This window comes from Schistocerca cancellata, chromosome 11 (genome assembly GCF_023864275.1).
Source record: "Schistocerca cancellata isolate TAMUIC-IGC-003103 chromosome 11, iqSchCanc2.1, whole genome shotgun sequence".
Lineage (NCBI taxonomy): Eukaryota > Metazoa > Arthropoda > Insecta > Orthoptera > Acrididae > Schistocerca > Schistocerca cancellata.
The window spans coordinates 104,203,262-104,223,354 of NC_064636.1; the positions used below are offsets into that span (position 1 = coordinate 104,203,262).

A 20,093-nucleotide genomic window follows, 5' to 3' on the forward strand; every position below is an offset into this window, starting at 1 on the left:
TGTCATTGCTGGCCCTCAACTGCCCTCCTCCTAACCGACACACGGCCACAACTGGCACAGAGACAGAACCAGATTTCATCAGAGAGCACCACAGACCTCCACCCTGCGGTCCAATGAGCTATCGCTAGGCACCACCGAAGTTACAAGTGGCTGTAGTTTGGGGTCAGCGGATTGCACACTGCGATGTGTCGGGAGCTGACCCTGAAGCACCCGATCTGTAATAGTTCAATTTGTCACTGTGGTGCCAATTGCTGCTCAAATCTTTGCTGCAGATACAGTGCAATACACCAGAGCCCCACAGCAAATGTGACAGCCTTCCTCCTCGGTAATGCCACGTAGCTGCCTGGATCCCCATCTTCTCGTGACCGTACCTTGCCGTGACCACCGCTGCTGGCAGTCGTGTACAGTGGCTACATTTGTGTCAGGTCATTCTGCAGCATCACAAAAGGAACATCCAGCTTCTCATAGCCCTAGTACATGACCTTGTTCAAACTCGGTGAAATGTTTCTAGAATGATATTTTCACTCTACAGCGGAGTGTGCGCTGATATGAAACTTCCTGACAGATTAAAACTGTGCCGGACTGAGACTCGAACTCGGGACCTTTGCCTCTCGCGGGCAAGTGCTCTACCAACTGAGCTACCCAAGCACGACTCACGCCCCGTCCTCACAGCTTTACTTCTGCCAGTACCTCGTCTCCTACCTTCCAAACTTAACAGAAGCTCTCCTGCGAACCTTGCAGAACTGACACTCCTGAAAGAAAGGATATTGCGGAGACATGGCTTAGCCACAGCCTGGGGGATGTTTCTAGAATGATATTTTCACTCTACAGCAGAGTGTGTGCTGATATGAAACTTCCTGGCAGATTAAAACTGTGTGCCGGACCGAGACTCGAACTCTGGACCTTTGCCTCTCGCGGGCAAGTGCTCTACCGACTGAGCTACCCAAGCACGACTCACGCCCCGTTCTCACAGCTTTACTTTTGCCAGTACCTCGTTTCCTACCTTCCAAAATTAACAGAAGCTCTCCTGCAATAATGATAATGACATCTTTGTCACCTTAAGGCATTTTTGGCTGACATCAACTCACCACGTCCAATCTCGGAGGTAACTAATTCTTATGACCACTACAGTGTGTATTTAAAGCTAACTTGATTTGCATCCTTTCAGATGTCGCACAATTCTTTCCCGGTTTTCTTATGATTTTTTTTGTCGTCAGTTTATTTTCAGTCAACATGTGCGCATATTAAAAGTTCCCGCAGCACTTCCTGTCTGTGTTTGAGTAATCTCAGGAATTACTCTAAGTAATTTGGTACAGTTTTCACTATTTTATAGACTGATTCACAATGAATGTTTGAGTGTATACACTACTGCTCATTAATTTCAATACACCCTGTAAATGCCATCTAGTTCTCTGTAGGTAAGGTCTAATACAGTGGGTATGATCGAGGAAGCAAAGAATAGTGCAACAGTTGTGCATATGTCATTATTTTTGTTTGTAGTCATCAAGATACAATAGTATCCATAGTATCCAACAAATAGTGTTGTGTACATAAATGTTATGTATCTATTTGATATGTTTGTTTACCCATTTGCTGACGGATGCTGCATTTGGCGCATCTGTGTTGTTCCCTGTAGTGGTGTGATGTCCGCAGAGAACGGCAAGTATTGCTACGATACGTAACATGTGGTTTCTGCACATCGTGACATTGAAGTGTGCACATTGCTAGTATGGCTCCACGAGTGGAGATACCCATAGAAAAACGTGTTGCAATTGTAACACTTATCCGTGCAGGTTTATCTATTCTCCAAATTGCGAAACAGTGTAATGTGTCTGTAGTGGGAGTGCAATACACTCTTCACTGCCAGAAAACCGAGCGAGGTGGCGCAGTGGTTAGCACACTGGACTCGCATTCGGGAGGACGACGGTTCAATCCCACGTCCCGCCATGCTGATTTAGGTTTTCCGTGATTTCCCTAAATCTCTCCAGGCCAATGCCGGGATGGTTCCTTTGAAAGGGCACAGCCGACTTCCTTCCCCATCCTTCCCTAATCCGATGAGACTGATGACCTCACTGTTTGGTCTCTTCCCCCAAAACAACCCAACCCAAACCAACCCAAACCAACTGCCAGAAAACAACAGGTAGCAACAAGGACATACCACGACCAGGATGACCTCATAAAACAAATAATGATAAATATATCAGAATTACAAGTAAGAGAAATAGATTCAAAACAGCACTTCAAATTCGTGCAGAATTGGTAGAAATGAACATGACAACAATATCTGTTTCAACAGCAAAAAAGAGACTGACTGAAGCCGGCTGTGTCACTCCAAGAAAATCCCTTATAAGGCCCACAGATAAACAGAAGAGACCTGAATGGGCTAGGAAACATCGTAATTGGACATAATAAGAGTGGATGAAGGTGCTGTTCACTGATGAATTGAACTTCAAGATTTCTAGAACCAGAAGTACAATATTTGTTGTTGTAGGGGAAAGGGTAGCCCAGGAGTGTGTTCTACCTACAGTTAAACACGGGGGATCTTTTGCCAGAGATTGAGTTGGTGACATTGTGAAAGTAGAAGGACGTATGGATCAGAAGCAGTACTACCGCATACTTCAGTATCGTGCAATACAAAGTGGATTGTGCTTAATAGGGAAAGGATTCACCTTACAACAGGATAATGACCCAAAACGTTGGTTGGCATACTCTACAAACTACATTGCATCAAAGAAAAAACAGGAAGTACTGAATGATATGGTATGGCCATCCCAAAGCCCCAATTGTTATCCCATTGAAATGGTCTGGGATGAAGTAGACAGATGTATCAAGGAAGTTAATATATCCAGCAAGGAACATCTCTAGAATATTGTTAAGGATGTGTGGAATCATATAGATTCACGATACCTACAAAAACTGATTGAGTTTGTGAGGCAGTCTTTAAATCCAGAGGATACTTTGATGAAAGTAAAATATAATGATTGTAATTGTGTTATATATGTGGAGGTTAATATAATTATATTTTGTGAGAAACAATGTTTGATTTGTGTTTTGAATCTGAAATACCAGAATGTATTGAAATTAATGAGCAGTAGTGTAATTTATTCCCACTAAGTAATTTTGAGTACGTAATATGTTTATTATTATCTGTTTCTTATTTAATTGCCATCTGGACTGACATCTCACCAAAATGTTGGGATTTGTGAGCTAATCTGCTACAGAGGAGGACGTTTCTTGCAGGAAAAGCAGTAAAGTAAACCGCCACTGGGACTCCAGAGAGCAGCAAAGCTCGACCGGAAACTGTGTCGGGCCTGTCAGTTTGGTGGTAAAGCACGCGTCTGGAAACCAGCAGATCGCAGGATCGAACCCGATTTCTCGAGCTGCCTTCCAACTTAGCGCTCACCTCTCGATTATGTGAAGGTTTCCCAGAAATTACATGTGGTTTAAATTCCACATTAATCGCTAAGTTTGCTTTTCCTCTCCCTTATCGGATAATGGGGATACATTAGGGACATGCAAGTCACCACAGTGGTGTCCAATTGAAAGACTTGCATTTCACCATTGTATGATAAAGAGTATTATTATCTGAATCTATATATACCATCTTCTATATATAAATTCCCAATGTGTTTGTCTGCCTGTATCCTCAGGCTAATCTCAGGAACTACTGTGGGGATTTTGTTTCCGTAATCAATAGTCTGATTCGTGAGGAAGTTTTGTGTGTGTAATTTATTACAGCTATGGTAGACAAGTGGTCCAGCTAACCATTCAAAGCCGGGGAGGTCACTAGTATTTAACATGTTTGTTTAAACAACATTCCACTGATTTCTGATGCAGGGATCTGGAAATAAAATGCACATATGAAACTTCCTGGCAGATTAAGACTGTGTGCCAGACCGAGACTCGAACTCGAGACCTTTGCCTATTGGGGGCAAGTGCTCTACCAAGCACGACTCACGCCCGGTACTCACAGCTTTACTTCTGCCAGTACCTCGTCTCCTACCTTCCAAACTTTACAGAAGCTCTCCTGCGAACCCTGAAGAACTAGCACTCCTGAAAGAAAGGATATTGCGGAGACATGGCTTAGCCACAGCCTGGGGGATGTTTCCAGAATGAGATTTTCACTCTGCAGTGGAGTGTGCGCTGATATGAAACTTCCTGGCAGATTAAAACTGTGTGCCGGACCGAGACTCGAACTCAGGACCTTTGCCTTTCGCAGGCAGAGTGAAAATCTCATTCTGGAAACATCCCCCAGGCTGTGGCTAAGCCATGTCTCCGCAATATCCTTTCTTTCAGGAGTGCTAGTTCTGCAGGGTTCACAGGAGAGCTTCTGTAAAGTTTGGAAGGTAGGAGACGAGGTACTGGCAGAAGTAAAGCTGTGAGGACGGGGCGTGAGTCGTGCTTGGGTAGCTCAGTTAGTAGAGCACTTGCCCTGCGAAAGGTAAAGGTCCCGAGTTCGAGTCTCGGTCCGGCACACAGTTTTAATCTGCCAGGAAGTTTCATATCAGCGCACACTCTGCTGCACAGTGAAAATCTCATTCTAAAATGCACATAGTTGCCATATATTTTTTCTCTAATAAATCTTCTCAGATCGATGTTTATTGTCTGATACACAGTTAAATTCCTGTTAGACTCAGCACAGTACAAATATTATCTATGTGAAACCTATGACATCTCCCATTGACTAATTCGTAAAGGATACTAAACATTTTGTTACATCATTTAAAGGCTCAATTGAAAAGATTTTGATTTAAATTATTTTTCAATTAATGTAGTAGAGTATGATGAGGCTCTCGACAACACCGATCCCGTTTTCTTGCGAGCACTGTCTGTCTGTTAAAATGTTGCGGCAACCTGTGCTGCAAATTGCCACGTGCACAGAAGAGTACTGTGTTTCACTGTCACAATCTGATGAACTGCATGTGAAACAGGAAACAAACAAAGCTGTGCGAATATTTGGAAATCATTCTAACGTAAATACATTGAAGTGGGACATTATAAATATTTATGTAACACTGTTCAAGTGGGAAAGGCATCAGTATTGCCAGTAACACTTGTAACAGTCCATGCTGCTTTGATATCTTGTACACTGAAAAGGGAGTTTAGTTGAAGCTTGCTGGCAGACCAGAATTTGGGTTTCGACCCTTTCCTTCTGCAGTCAGCTCTCCTGTCATGGCACATCAACCGGTCGCGTTTGTAAAGGTTCCTGTAAACAGTGAAATCTGTTTGTCAAATTCATTGTATCCTATCTATAGGTTTGTCAAACTGGTGTGCAGATGGGCCAATAAAGGTTAACCTCTCTTCTGCAGGTACTGTCGCAAAGTATTTTTACTTTCTTGCATTGACTTCAGCTCTGCGTGAAGAAGAAAAAGGAAAAAAGAAACAATTAATATTGGGCATCCAAAGAGTTTCAGTGCTTTAACATTGATTTGGATATAAAATTAATTGTGCCTTCGATATTATATCTATACTTTTAGTGAACATTACTAATTTTACTGATTATGATGATAAACTATAAAATGGAACTTAATCATTAATATATATTGAATAATCTGCCAGGTTTTGGAGGAATACAGACACATTAATAACTTGAATACACAATATCCATATTCCACAATAATATTTAATTACAAACTGGCTTTCGACTTCTTAGGCCATATTCAGATAACTTAATACTAAACAGATAGTACACACAACTTCAGCGAGAATTGATAGCTGTAAAAGGTTGTATTACAACAGTGTGTGACATTTTATAACTGTAACGCTACGAAACATGAGCATAATGTAATATCTAAAGAGAGACTGAACAATTAAATCTTATATTACAGAATTTTCAGATGTTAAAACTATATGAATGTATAAGCCAATAATGTGTACAAGTGGGTGATGGTACAGGCTGTCCTCTCGCCATTAGATAATAAGCTTGTTGTAGCTGTTCCACAACAAAATTCCATAGACTTCTTTCTCCCTTACCCCCCCCCCCCCCCCCCCCCCAATTACACACACACTTTTTCAGTTTGTTCAACACATTCACCAGTTTATTCATATGACATAGCACTCACTTGTATAACATTTTGCGCTTATACATTTATGTAGTTTTAATATTTGAATATACTGTAATACAAGATTTATTTGTTCGTGTTACGTTTTGACACAGTCATAGATTGTTACATACCTTCGTACGAGGATCTTCATACAGTTACAAATTATCACTGAAGCTGTGTGGACTACCTTTTTATATTAAGTTGTCCCACAGAGGCCTGATAAGCCAAAAGCCAGTTTGTAATGAACTATTAAATAAATATTATTGTGCTACATCAATACTGTATATTGAAGCTAGTAGTTAATATCATCTTTAAATCACCAACCAAAAGTGTCAGTTGTCAACACACAATTATATGTCAATGGGAAATCCAAGTTACAGGGTAAAAAAGAGAAAAGAAAAAAAAAAAGAAAGAAACCGGGTTTCAAGATTCTCCATTAAACCTTCAGATTGAGTAGTATATTATAAGCTGTGTTAGACAGTTACATTCGAAAGCCTCTGGATTAGACTGTGCGGCTGAGCCGGTTTGCCACGTGCTGCGCAGGGCGGGCGTGCTGTACCAGTTTGCGGACCAGGCACAGCGCCTGCCTCTGAGCGCCCTCCTGCTGGGGGGCGGGCACTGCCTGGGGGCGCACCGCATCGCCGTCGCCCACGCGCGCCCCCACTCCTTCGAGCTGTGCACCGCGGCCGACGGGGACTGCTCCGGTGCGGTGGTGGAGGGCCGCGACAGGCGCGTGCTGCAGATGGCGGCCGCCGACGAGTACGAGGCCTCGGAGTGGCTGCAGGCGCTGGTCCAGGCTGCGTCCGGGGTGAGTGAGCAGGGGTAGGCGGTGGGGTATTGTCTTCTGACAGGCACTGCCTGGAGCTTGTTTTGAGGCTGAAGTTATCTGCAACTACACTTCTATTATAATGGTAACACTGCGAGGGGTAGCATCATCATCATCATCATCAGCATCAGCATCATCGACATCATCATCATCATGATCGACATCATCATCATCATCATGATTGACATCATCATCATCATGATCGATATCATCATCATCATGATCGACATCATCATTATCATCATCGTCTACATCATCGACATCATCATCATCATCATTGACATTATCATCATTGACATCATCATCATCGACATCATCATCATCATCATCATCATCGCATCACCATCATCATCGTCATTGACATCACCATCCTCATCATCATCATCGACATCATCATCATCATCGTCATCGTCTTCACCACCACCTCCACAACTCATTTCTTTCATTTAATGGTGTTGCCACACATCAAGTACATCTGCAACTCTTCTTCCTTGAGAATGATCTCGGCTGATATTCAGCCAGTTGACTCCAATGATCTCCCTCAGCTCTTCGTCATGTCAGTCTCTGGGTCTTCCTTGTTATCTGTCAGTTTCTCACTGTCTTGTGGGTTCCTTTCCAGCATTCCCTCTGTCCATTGCTCATGATTTCTTCCAGCAACCTGGCTGGCCCAGTGACATTTCACAGAGGCTAGAGTCTCTCCGGCATTCGTCGACGTCAGTAATCGATCTGATATCTTTTGGCCTTTTTCTCTCTTTTCCTGTAGAACCCTGCATAGACCTCTCAGTGCTTTGCTATGCAGTTCTAAGTTTCCATGTCATGTATTCGTTAAGTGTCTGTGTCTGTCTCACAGCCGTAAGTCAAAATGGGAGGAGGGAGGAAGGAGACACTGATAACACTCGATTCTTTTTGTCTTCGTACATCCATCTTTAGATTGGATGATGGTGGGACATCAGTTGGTATAATTTTTATTAAAAATGAAACTCCTCCAGATGTATTTAAGATTTTATTTTTATTTGGCTACTACTTTTGACGTTGCATCAACGCCATCTTCAGACCCGTACACTTTGATGATATCAATTGTGTGTGGCTGAGTACTAGAAGTCCACAGTGAGGCCAATACGGCTCCACATGGATCCACATGGAGCACATATTGGTCTCACTGCAGACTTCTAGTACTCAGCCACACACAATTGATATCATCAAAGTGTACGGGCCGGAAGAGGGCGTTGACACAACATCGAAACTAGTAGCCAAATAAACATAAAATCTTAAACACAGCTGGAGAAGTTTCATTTTTAATTAAAAAAACATTCTTTTTATGTTTTACTGCCATATTTGACCTGAAGATAGTTGAATATCTATGAATGCTCGCCAGCCCAGCTCGATGCATCGAAAGATTTCCGATCTCAGGTTTTCCACTGTAGTTGCGAGCTGTCTGAGATATATGTATTTTCTGACAGCATCCAGTAGTGTGTTTTTGGATTGTACATTTCCTATCTTGCTTCATTTATTAGACGAAACTTTTTGTCTTATAGATCTGATACCAATATCTGCTGTTTTTGAAAATCATTTGCCAATGGTAGAATGTCATTTGGAAATCTCAGATTTTTAAGTCCCATCCTGTTGATTCTAATTCGTTTTTCTTCTCAGTTCAATTTTGACATTGCCCTTCAGCAGACAACAGCTTAAAAGATGAGATCACCCCGTTTCACTCCTTTCTGAATTAGAAACTGTAACAGTTCATTCCTTGGCAGTAACAAAGGCTACGTAGTCTACCGTATCTTCCTTCGCCATCGGCGTTGTCGTTGTTACCGTGAGATACCGTTATACCAAGAGGAAAGGCGCGTCGATCTTAGAGCATGAGATATGATGACCTTAAGCCATTGACAACACACAACGGTCACGGTAGCACCTGATTCCAGAATAGCTGCAGTAGCTAAGAGCTACAAACTATCCCCTGTTGACCAGGTCCCCAAAACTTAACTCGTAACAAGATCCCTTCAAAGCAAATTGTCATAACGATCGTCTATAAAGGCTTCGTACAACGAGAAGAAATGTTACGGTTTATGGAATAATAACAGATACGACCAAACTGTCTTGTCTCTTCTGCTGTATTTAACATAACTTCGTTCACAGTTTCATTTCGCATTCACCACTCATTCACCGAAACCGTTTGATGAACAGTTTTGGTTGCTTAACACCAACAGTCAATGATAATGATACAGCTTTTCTCCTTTTTATAAATTGAAGCCCGCTCTCCGTGATATAATGAAAAAAAAACCGGTCTCAATACCGCATCCCTCGTGAGATGCGAATAGACTTATCCCGGAATTGACCGCCCTGTAGGTGTACTCAATTTAATGACCACACTTCGCTGTCTGCTATTACGCATAACTGAATGTCCATTTGTTAGTCTGATTATACACTGTAGCTATTTAAAATTCGCCCCTATATTTTTCACAACGCACAATTAGCACTTCGTTACTTATTTGTTTTTTTTTTTTTCTAAGAGTAAACGAAAAAAAAGACGCCGTATCATCGGCTTAGTCGACATAAAGCAAAACACCTTAATATGCCCAATTTCACCTCTTCTTATAGGATCGGCTACCTTACTCATTGTATTTACTACATATTGTTTCCAATAACACTAAACAGGTATTGCTGTTATATTTTAATTGTATTCAAAAGCATGTTACTACTATTATGACCAAACAAATCGTCACAAATCGCGCGGCGTGCGTTTTTAATGATAACTTTCCGCTATTCAATTTCCGTTACAGCTATCTTGACTCGTAATGTTACACGGCCCCCCAGACTGTGATGTCTTGAAGAGGGTTCCAGACAGAACAGGCTTTTTTTTTTTTGAACAGTGACAGGAGAGGGTATTTGTTTCGGCGAATACACTCACTCTCAGATTCACTCAACAAGTCAGTACATACATTCTACAATATTTAAGTTGAGTTAATGGGCCTAGACAAAATGCACTTAACTAAATTCCACATTTGTTTATAGGTTGTGTTAGAAACACTTCACACTAATCACTTCATATTCACACCACATTTTTTTTCTTGGATGAAGCCCTCAGTTCTTCAACCGACTGTGCAAGGCAGGGATCACAGCCGGGTTCGACGATTGGCATCCTAGGCCAAAACCCTTATTAGGCCACTTGTTTAACCAGAGAGGATTTGGTCCTTTTCTGTTCCTCTTAATTCCACTTTTAAATCATCCATCCTCGCTATTCGGTGAGAGGATAAATCATATTTCAGCGTCGACATTGTTGCTGATACCAAGAAGGTATCTCATGGAAATCGTCGGTACATTCTTTAATTTTCTTTGTAAGTTAGTATAAGTACGTATTTATCCACTGGTGCTTTTATTTAGTCCACTGAGTGTAGTCTTGGTATCATTCAGTGTTTCTTGAATCTATATTTTGCTCATTATTGATAATACTTCTTCAGGTCTATGTGAGGGAACAAGCCTTTAATTACATCAGTATCACAATCTGCCAGGAGGTAGCTCCCTTCATGAGGTATTTTCATTATTTTGTATGGACCTGTATATAAATATTGCCATTTCTTATTCAGTCTTTTCCTGGTTGATGCTTTTGGGTGATTTCTCAATAAAATTTCTTCCCCTACATCATATGTGACTACTTTCTTCACATTTTTATCAAAACGGGTTTTTCTCAATTGTGCTTGATGCTTCAGGTTTTCGTAGACCTTCTTCACCATATCTTCTTTCTTGGTAATCTTTTGTTCTATCGCAGGTAATTTCTTCATCCATTCTGGCACAATACTTTCACCAAATACTATTTGGTTAGGTGAATAACCAGTCGATAAGTGTGATAAGTCATTATACACTTTCTCAAATTCATAAATCCAATCGATCCATTTATAATGTTGTTTGGGTATGTACGTTCGTAAAAATCAGTTCAACTCTCGGAAGATTCTCTCAACCGGATTTCCACAAGGGTAAAATCTTGAGATGTAAATGTGCTGGATTCCTTGTTCTTTCATAGTGTCTCTCCATACTTTGCTTGTATAATAAGCAGCGTTGTCTGTCAAGACCATTATAGGTTTGCCAAGCTCAGTTATATAGTTGTTGTTAAATTTGCATAACATGGGTCGAACGTGGAGATTTTTCAAAGGATATAATTTCACATATTTTGAAAAGAGATCATAGAAAGCCAATACATATTTGAACCGTCCACGTGTCATGGGACATGGTCCACAGACATCACATGACACCAACATTAATGGTTGTTATGGGATGATAGGATGTAATTCTATCTTCCGACAATAGTTTATGGGTTTCGCCTTCTGACATATTTTGCACTTCTTAAGAATATTTGTAGCTATACGTCCCAAATTTGGATGATAGCAGTATTGTGCTATTTTGGCTGTACATTTAGGGGCACCAAAATGACCCCAATTCAAGTGAGTGTACCATACTAGTGATTCTAAATATTTATTTGGAACACAAACTTTCCAAACATCTTCTTCATCCTTCTTTCGATACAATATTCCGGATTTTAATTGATACTGTTCTTGAGAGTGACTTAGCGTTTTGCTTTCAACAGCATGCCTAATGGCTTTCCACGACTTATCATCTTCTTGCAGTTGTGGAAGACTTCGACATGCTGTGAAATCTGCCTCTCACAATATTGCCTTGATAAATTCATAACTTTAAAGTCAATAGTCCGTTCTTCACACTCGTCGTCATTCTTTCTTTTCGGTAGTCTTGAAAGAGCATCGGCTATGATGTTGTCTTTCTCTCTGATGTATTTGAGCGTAATATCATATTCTTGCAGTAGCAAGGCCCACCGGGTTAAACGTGAATGGAACATCCTTCCTGTTAAAATAAAAGATAAAGCTTTGTGGTCACAGAATACAATGATCTTCTTTCCATAGACAAAATAGCGAAACTTTCTAAGGGACCAGACCACGGCCAGTACTTCCAATTCAGTAGTACAATATGCGCGTTCACAGCTAGAGAGTGTTCTGCTGGCAAACCCAATTATTTTGATGGTACTGATATCTTCTGGATTGTCCATCTGGAAAAGAGTGGCACCCAATCCTGTTTCAGAAGCATCCGCAGCAATATAAAAATCTTGATCAAGTCTCGGATGATGTAACAGTGGAACATTAGTCAAAGCATTGCGGATGTTATCAAAACCTTGCGTGCATTCGGAGTTCCACTCCCACATGACATTTTTTCTTAACAGCCATAACAAACAGTCTTGGCTTCCTAACTGATTGGGTAAAAATCGTCGAAAAAATGAAACTAAGCCAATAAATGACTTTAATTCCGTCCTATTTTTTGGATAAGCACCTCTGTTAATTGCATCCATCTTTTTAGGATTTGGTTTTATCCCTTCAGAAGTGATTATATGTCCAAGAAATTTCAATTGGTTATGAGCAAACTTGGATTTGCTCAAATTTACAGTAACTCCGTATTCCAAAAATTTCACAAAAACTCTTCTTAATAAGTCCAAATGTTCCTCCCAAGTTTCAGAAGCAATTAGCAAATCATCCACATATAACGTAACTTCATTCAAAAGGTCTCTGCCCAGTACGGTATCTAATGCCGATATGAAAACACCACCGCTTATTTTCAACCCAAATGGCATGACGGTTATGAACTACGCATATCCAAAGAAGTTAAGAAGCGGGCACCATAAAACTTTTGTACTAACTCTTCTAGGTTCTCCGGTCGCATTTGTACAGGTATAATGATCTTATTGATCTCTCTGGCATCCAACACCAATCTGATGTCACCATTGGGTTTAATTACCGCCACAAGAGGGTTACAATATTCGGAATCTGAGGGCTCAATAATACCCCATTCTAACATTTTATTGATTTCCTTTCTGACTACTTCTTTCTTTGTCCATGGGATAGAATAGGAAGTACGACAAAAGGGTTTATGTGCATACGTCTTTATATGGAATTCAAAGTCTTTTATTATACCCGGACGTTTACTAAAAATCGACTGATATGCTTCCAGCAAGTAGTACAGTTCGTCCCTTTGGATAACAGATAAATATTCTGATTCTAACACCTTTTCCTGCAATGACATTTTATCAATCATTTCTTCAGAACATTCAATAAGGCATACATCATACACATTTTCATCATCAATACTGACATATTTTACCATTAGATTCATACACAACTGATTCGGAATTACTCGGCCCTTTCTCAGGGTGGCTGTCAAAACATTACCATTGGAATTAAATATACATTCACCTTTCTCTAAATTAATGATTGCACCGGTCTCACATAAAAAATCCAAACCCCAGATACATGGTACTGTCATTTTAGGAACAACCAGGATTGTACTTTCTATTTGAGCCCCCCGTATTGTAACGTCGACATGTACCTGTTTCACAACTTTTTGCATTTTTGCGCTGAACGCGCCAGACACGGTACATCCTGTGATAGGAAAAGTGGGTATTTTTACCCCTCGGCTTATCTGTTTTAAACAGTCCAGCGTCATGACACTAATAGTTGCTCCAGTATCAATTAATATTTCAACATCAACATTATTTATACTTGTTGGAATTATTGCCTGTAAAATTTGTCCACATTTATTAGAAACTTCAGGTTTTTCTTCAATTAATTCATTCCTTATATCCTGATCATTATTGTACCTTAATACTCTCAGTTCAAATTGATGCCTGCCTTCCTTCTCCTTTCCAGTCATCCTAGGAAGGCATTTGGTGACTGGTATTAGTTTAATCTATCTCGTTGAGTCATCGGTGGGGGTTCATGAACTTCCACAATCCGTACAGTGTGATCCGAGTTATGGTATTCACCCCATCGCACATTGGAGGCTCCTTCGCCCATTGGTATAACTCCTTGTGCTGGATGAGGACTCGAGGCATTTGTTCCATCCTGCCGATGAACATTATGCTTCGAATTATCTTCCCAAGGTCGAATACAATTGGGATCATCACTTGGGTACCTGTTACTCTTATTACTATCACTACTATGCACATTCGCGTCACCATATCGAGGTTTACCTCTAGCACAGTAAGTATCTCTTCTATAATTATTATAATCATTGTTTTTATTGCAACCATAGGATGAAGATTGTCCACACTCCTGTGATGCGGGTTTGACCTGGTTTTCGGTATTATTATTATCATACGTTAAATTATTATGATTATTATAATTATTCGTATTACTATGAGTGTGAGTCGACATTTGATTACTACTCATTTGTCTTGCGTCTTCCATAATCATATCTATAGAGTCAATCACCGACAAGAACTGTTCTACATTGTGATCAGGAACATTTATTAACTATTCACGTATATTTATGGGCAACCTTCCCTTCAAAATTCTGATCACTTCCTTGTGAGAAATTGGATCACTCCAATAACGTGTCTTATTTATGTACTTTTCAAAATATTGCCTTAAAGTACTCCTTTTACTGTTAAAATACTCAAGTTGGTAAACCTCTTTTCTTAATTTCTCTTGTTTACTCGACGACCAGTATTTAGCCAAAAAAAGTTGTTCAAACTCAGCGCAAGTATGGCAACTTTCACTTACTTCGGCGGCCCATAATGCGGCTTCTCCGGTAATTTTGGATACTATAAATTGAAGTCGGTTGTGTTCTGAACAGCTACGTGGAAATATTCTTTTGAAATTATTGATAAAGATTTTTGGATGCAGGTTGTTCTTTTCAGTGGAGAATGTTGGGAATTGTCTACTTTTAAAAATGCTGTTCTCCACCTTTAAAGAAGACAAATATCCTCGCTGACCAAAAGAATCATCATCTTTACCAACCGAATCATCAACTTCCCAATGCAAATATTCACCACAATTGTACTTCGTATTTTCACATGTTCGGTTGTTTTTCGACCTATTCTCCGAACGTTCGTCCTCTGTCAACAAATTTTGTGATGACTTTCGTTCTAACTCCGCCAATTTATGATTGGTTTCCTTTTGCCATTTAGGTAACTCATCAACTATTTTCTCTTTTATTTTCTGAATTTCGCTAGTGAAGAGCTTAATTAATTCATCATTTCTACTTAGGTGCTCATTGATATTTTCATTTGGCTGGGATCCAATAGTAGTCTTAACCTTGTCTACAATTTCATTTCCTTTTATTTCTATCCATTCAGATAGATTTTCGTCAAGTCTTTTAGTTTGATCTACTAAATACTTGTCAATCCCCTTACGAGCATCGGACTCAAACTCGACTATTTGTTTTGAAAGCTCTTCTATCTGTGCGCTAGCATTGAAACAGCTGCTTTCACACTTAACCATCCTATTGGACAGGCCATCATAACTCTTCAAAACTACCTCATATTTCTTTTCTACGTCTTGAAGTTTTCCCATTAAATTATTATATTGCCTTTCTAAGGTGTTAGAAAACTCTACATCTAGTTCTCCAAATTTCGCATTTAATTGAGTCTCCCAGTCTGCCTTTAATTGTTTCTTAGTATTTTCCAGTTTATAATCAAAGGTGTTCAGTTTGCTTTCCAAAGAATCCATTTTAACTTCTAATGAACCAAATTTGGCCTCAAATTTTTCGTTTAACTTTTGATTGTCCTCTTTTAATTGCTTATTATCTTTTTCTAGTGAACCAAGTCTTCCATTCATTACACCCATTTGAGTATTTATTGATACCAGCATATCAAACATTTTTTGATTAATATTTCCATTTTGAGGATCAACTTGCTGATCTACTTCTGAAACCTCAAGATCTTTATGTTCTCCCACACTGCTTACCTTACTTATCATTGTATTTGAATCTCCTAACGGCTCTAAATCAATAACTGTATTATTATCTGTACATGTCTCCTGTCCCAGATTGAGCTCATGGGATGCATCATCCATATCCTCTTCACTTTCCTCTCTCTCTCTACTCATTACTCTACTCAACTGCACATTATCATGTATTCTTTTCGTTCGTTTTGACATGATTATTCACTACCAAGACATACATTATTTTCACTATGTACTTATATATATTTATCTACCGAAATCACAAGTCTCAACTTCTTTTTTTTTTATAATTATACAGTTATTTTAATCATACCTGGTAGTATCGCTCACTTTTAGCGATTATTGAAGAATACCTCTTTCATTGGACAGACTCCCTGGCTGCTACAATATTTTCCAACTCTAGGGTTCGTGAATCCGGATGACACTCGACTCGATGCAGCAATCCTCCTCGATCGAGCCCCACGTTGTGGCGCCACTTCTACCGTATCTTCCTTCGCCGTCGGCGTTGTCGTTGTTACCGTGAGACACCGTTATACCAAGAGGAAAGGCGCGTCGATCTTAGAGCATGAGATATGATGACCTTAAGCCATTGACAACACACAACGGTCACGGTAGCACCTGATTCCAGAATAGCTGCAGTAGCTAAGAGCTACAAACTATCCCCTGTTGACCAGGTCCCCAAAACTTAACTCGTAACAAGATCCCTTCAAAGCAAATTGTCATAACGATCGTCTATAAAGGCTTCGTACAACGAGAAGAAATGTTACGGTTTATGGAATAATAACAGATACGACCAAACTGTCTTGTCTCTTCTGCTGTATTTAACATAACTTTGTTCACAGTTTCATTTCGCATTCACCACTCATTCACCGAAACCCTTTGATGAACAGTTTTGGTTGCTTAACACCAACAGTCAATGATAATGATACAGCTTTTCTCCTTTTTATAAATTGAAGGCCGCTCTCCGTGATATAATGAAAAAAAAACCGGTCTCAATACCGCGTCCCTCGTGAGATGCGAATAGACTTATCCCGGAAATGACCGCCCTGTAGGTGTACTCAATTTAATGACCACACTTCGCTGTCCGCTATTTCGCATAACTGAATGTCCATTTGTTAGTCTGATTATACACTGTAGCTATTTAAAATTCGCCCCTATATTTTTCACAATGCACAATTAGCACTTCGTTACTTATTTGTTTTTTTTTTTCCTAAGAGTAAACGAAAAAAAAGACGCCGTATCCTCGGCTTAGTCGACATAAAGCAAAACACCTTAATATGCCCAATTTCACCTCTTCTTATAGGATCGGCTACCTTACTCATTAATTTACTACATATTGTTTCCAATAACACTAAACAGGTATCGCTGTTATATTTTAATTGTATTCAAAAGCATGTTACTACTATTATGACCAAACAAATCGTCACAAATCGCGCGGCGTGCGTTTTCAATGATAACTTTCCGCTATTCAATTTCCGTTACAGCTATCTTGACTCGTAATGTTACAGTAGGTTTCATATGTATCATGCAGGATTGTAATATAGACCATCTTCGCCTCTTGCTCGGCAAGGGCTTGCATGACAGGATGGCTAACTAGGTCAGTGGTCTTTCCAGAATCTGCAAAAGCTATACATAGAGGCATCCGGTATTTGTTTTCTGTGCTTATCACTCCCAGGAAAACAAAAATAGGATCAAGGATGCCAAAGTTGCTGTAGACTCCAGACTGCTCAATGGGCTCAGCTGTATCAAAGAAGGGCCTCGTATGATTTATTTAGTTATTTATATTTCAAGTTCCGTAGGACCAAATTGAGGAGCAAATCTCCAAGGTCATGGAACGTGTCAGTACATGAAATTACGACGTAAAAGTAATAACAGATAAAAATAAAATATTTATGAACCCAAAAAAGTCAAGCCATAAGTTTAAGTAAATGAAATAAACTACACAACATAAGAGTCGCCTTAATTTTTCAAGGAACTCCTCGCCAGAATAAAAGGGGTGACCCATGAGGAAATTCTTCAATTTCGATTTGAATGTGCATGGATTACTGCTAAGATTTTTTTAATTCTTGTGGTAGCTTATTGAAAATGGATGGAGCAATATACTGCATACCTTTCTGCACAAGAGTTAAGGAAGTCTGATCCAATTGCAGGTTTGATTTCTGCCGAGTATTAACTGAGGGAAAGCTGCTTATTCTTGGGAATAAGCTGATATTGTTAAAATAAATGACAGTAAAGAATATATATATTGAGAGGCCAATGTCAAAATACCCAAACTAGTGAATGGGTTGACGAGAGGTTCGTGAACTTACACCTCTTAATGCCTGAACCACTTGTTTGTGAGCCAAAAATATCCTTTTAGAATGGGAAGAGTTACCTTAAAATAAAATACCTTATCACATAAGCGAATGAAAATAAGCAAAGTAGACTAATTTACATGTCAAATGATCACTTACCTCAGATACCGTTCAAATAGGAAAAATGTCAGAATTAAATCCCTGAACAAGATCCTGAACATGGACTTTCCACGACAGTTCGCTATCTATCTGAACACCTAGAAATTTGAACTGTTTGACATCAACAATAGGACAGCAAATAACAAAATATTACCTATTGTGCTTATACAGTATTGTAGGGAGAATACAGGATTACATTTGTAAATAATAATGAAATACGTTACACTGAGCTATCAGCTGTGGCGGCAACAGTGGTTATAAGCTGGCTGTGCATCGAGCTGAATTGAGCTCAAATGGCGGATAAGCATTAATGATCATTACACATAATTGGAGTGTCAGAGTGTGTGGAAATACGTGTAATGAGTTGGTATAATTAAACTGACGATGCTCAGAGTGTTGCCGTGTAGGCTGTATACGTTGCAAAATGCTAAAATGTTTTAGGTATGTTCATTAATAGGTGTGCTTGTGAAATGTGCTGAAAGAAAAAAGTAGTTCCACTTTCTGCCACTGGGTGAAAATATAGCACTATAAACTGTCAGACAGCAACAGTCTGGATGATTGACTGGTCTGGCCTTGTAACATCAACCGTAACAGCCTTGCCATGCTGGTACTGCGAACGGCTAAAAGCAAGGGAAAACTACAGCCGTAATTTATTCTGAGGGCATGCAGCTCTACTGTATGGTTAAATGATGATACTTGTGTTTGGGTAAAATATTCCAGAATATAGTCCCCCGACACCCCCCACCCCCCCCCCCCCCACCCCCCTCCCTCACCCCCCCCTTCGGATCACCAGGCAGAGACTACTCGGGAGGATGTTGTAATCGGGGGAAACAAAACTGGTGTTCTACAGATCGGAGTGCGGATTGTTAGATCTTTTAATCAGGCAGGTAGGTTAGAAAATTTAAAAAAGGAAATCTATAAGTTAAAGTTAGATAAAATGGGAATTAGTGAAGTTCAGTCGCAGGAGGAAAATGACTTCCGGTCAGATGAATACAGGGTTATAAATACAAAATCAAATAGTGATAAGGCAGGTGTAGGTTTAATAATGAATAAAAAATAGGAATGCTGGTAAACTGCTATGAACACCACAGCGAATGTATTATTGTAGCAAAGATAGACAGGAAGCTTACACCCACCACAGTAACACAAGTTTATATTCCAACGAGCTCTGCAGATGATGAATATATAAAAGGAATATATGACGAGATAAAAGAAATTGTTCAGATAGTTAAGGCAGATGAAAATTTAATTGTAATGGGAGACTGGAAGTTTATAGTAGGAAAAGGAAGAGAAGGAGAAATAGTAGGCGAATATGGACTGGGAGAAAGGAATAAAAAAGGAAGCCACATGGTGGAATTTCGCACAGCTAATCATAGCTAACACTTGGTTCAATAGTCATGATAGAAGGCTGTATACGTGGAAGAGGCCTGGAGACACTGGAAGGTTTCAGGTGGATTATATAATTGTAAGACATAGATTTAGGAACCAGGTTTTAAATTGTAAGACATTTCCGGGGGCAGATGTGGACTCTGACCACAATTTATTGGTTATAAACTGTAGATTAAAACAGAAGAAATTGCAAAAATATAGGAAATTAGAGAGATGGAACCTGGATAAAATGAAAGAACCAGAGGTTGTTGATAGTTTCAGAGGGAGCATTAGACAACATTGGGCATGAACAGGGGAAAGGAATCCAGTAGAAGAAGAATGGGAAGCTTTGAGAGATAAAGTAGTGAGGATAAAATATAAAAATGCAGTAAATGATGCAGGCGAAAGTGAATACAAACATCTAATAAATGCAAAAAAAGTGAAAAATTGGTAAGCAGGAATGGCGATAGGACAAATGCAAGGATTTAGAAGTGTATATCACTAGGTGAAAGATAGACAGAGCCTACAGGAAAATTAAAGAGGCATTTGGTGAAAAGAGAAGCAGCTGTATGGATGTAAAGAGCTCATATGGAAAACCAGTCCTAAGCAAGGAAGGGAAAGCTGAAAGGTGGAAGGAGTACATAGTGTGTCTACACAAGGAAGA

At 39.7% G+C, this 20,093-nt stretch overlaps 1 protein-coding gene across 1 annotated transcript in view; it reads left to right on the forward strand.

Moving 5' to 3' along the window:
- Positions 1-20,093, forward strand: part of LOC126108285 (uncharacterized) — a 235,549-nt gene that overhangs the window by 199,214 nt on the left and 16,242 nt on the right. The window contains exon 17 of the mRNA XM_049913509.1: positions 6,588-6,852. Within this exon, the coding sequence (XP_049769466.1) occupies positions 6,588-6,852 (265 nt within the window). The remainder of the gene's footprint in view (positions 1-6,587; positions 6,853-20,093) is intronic.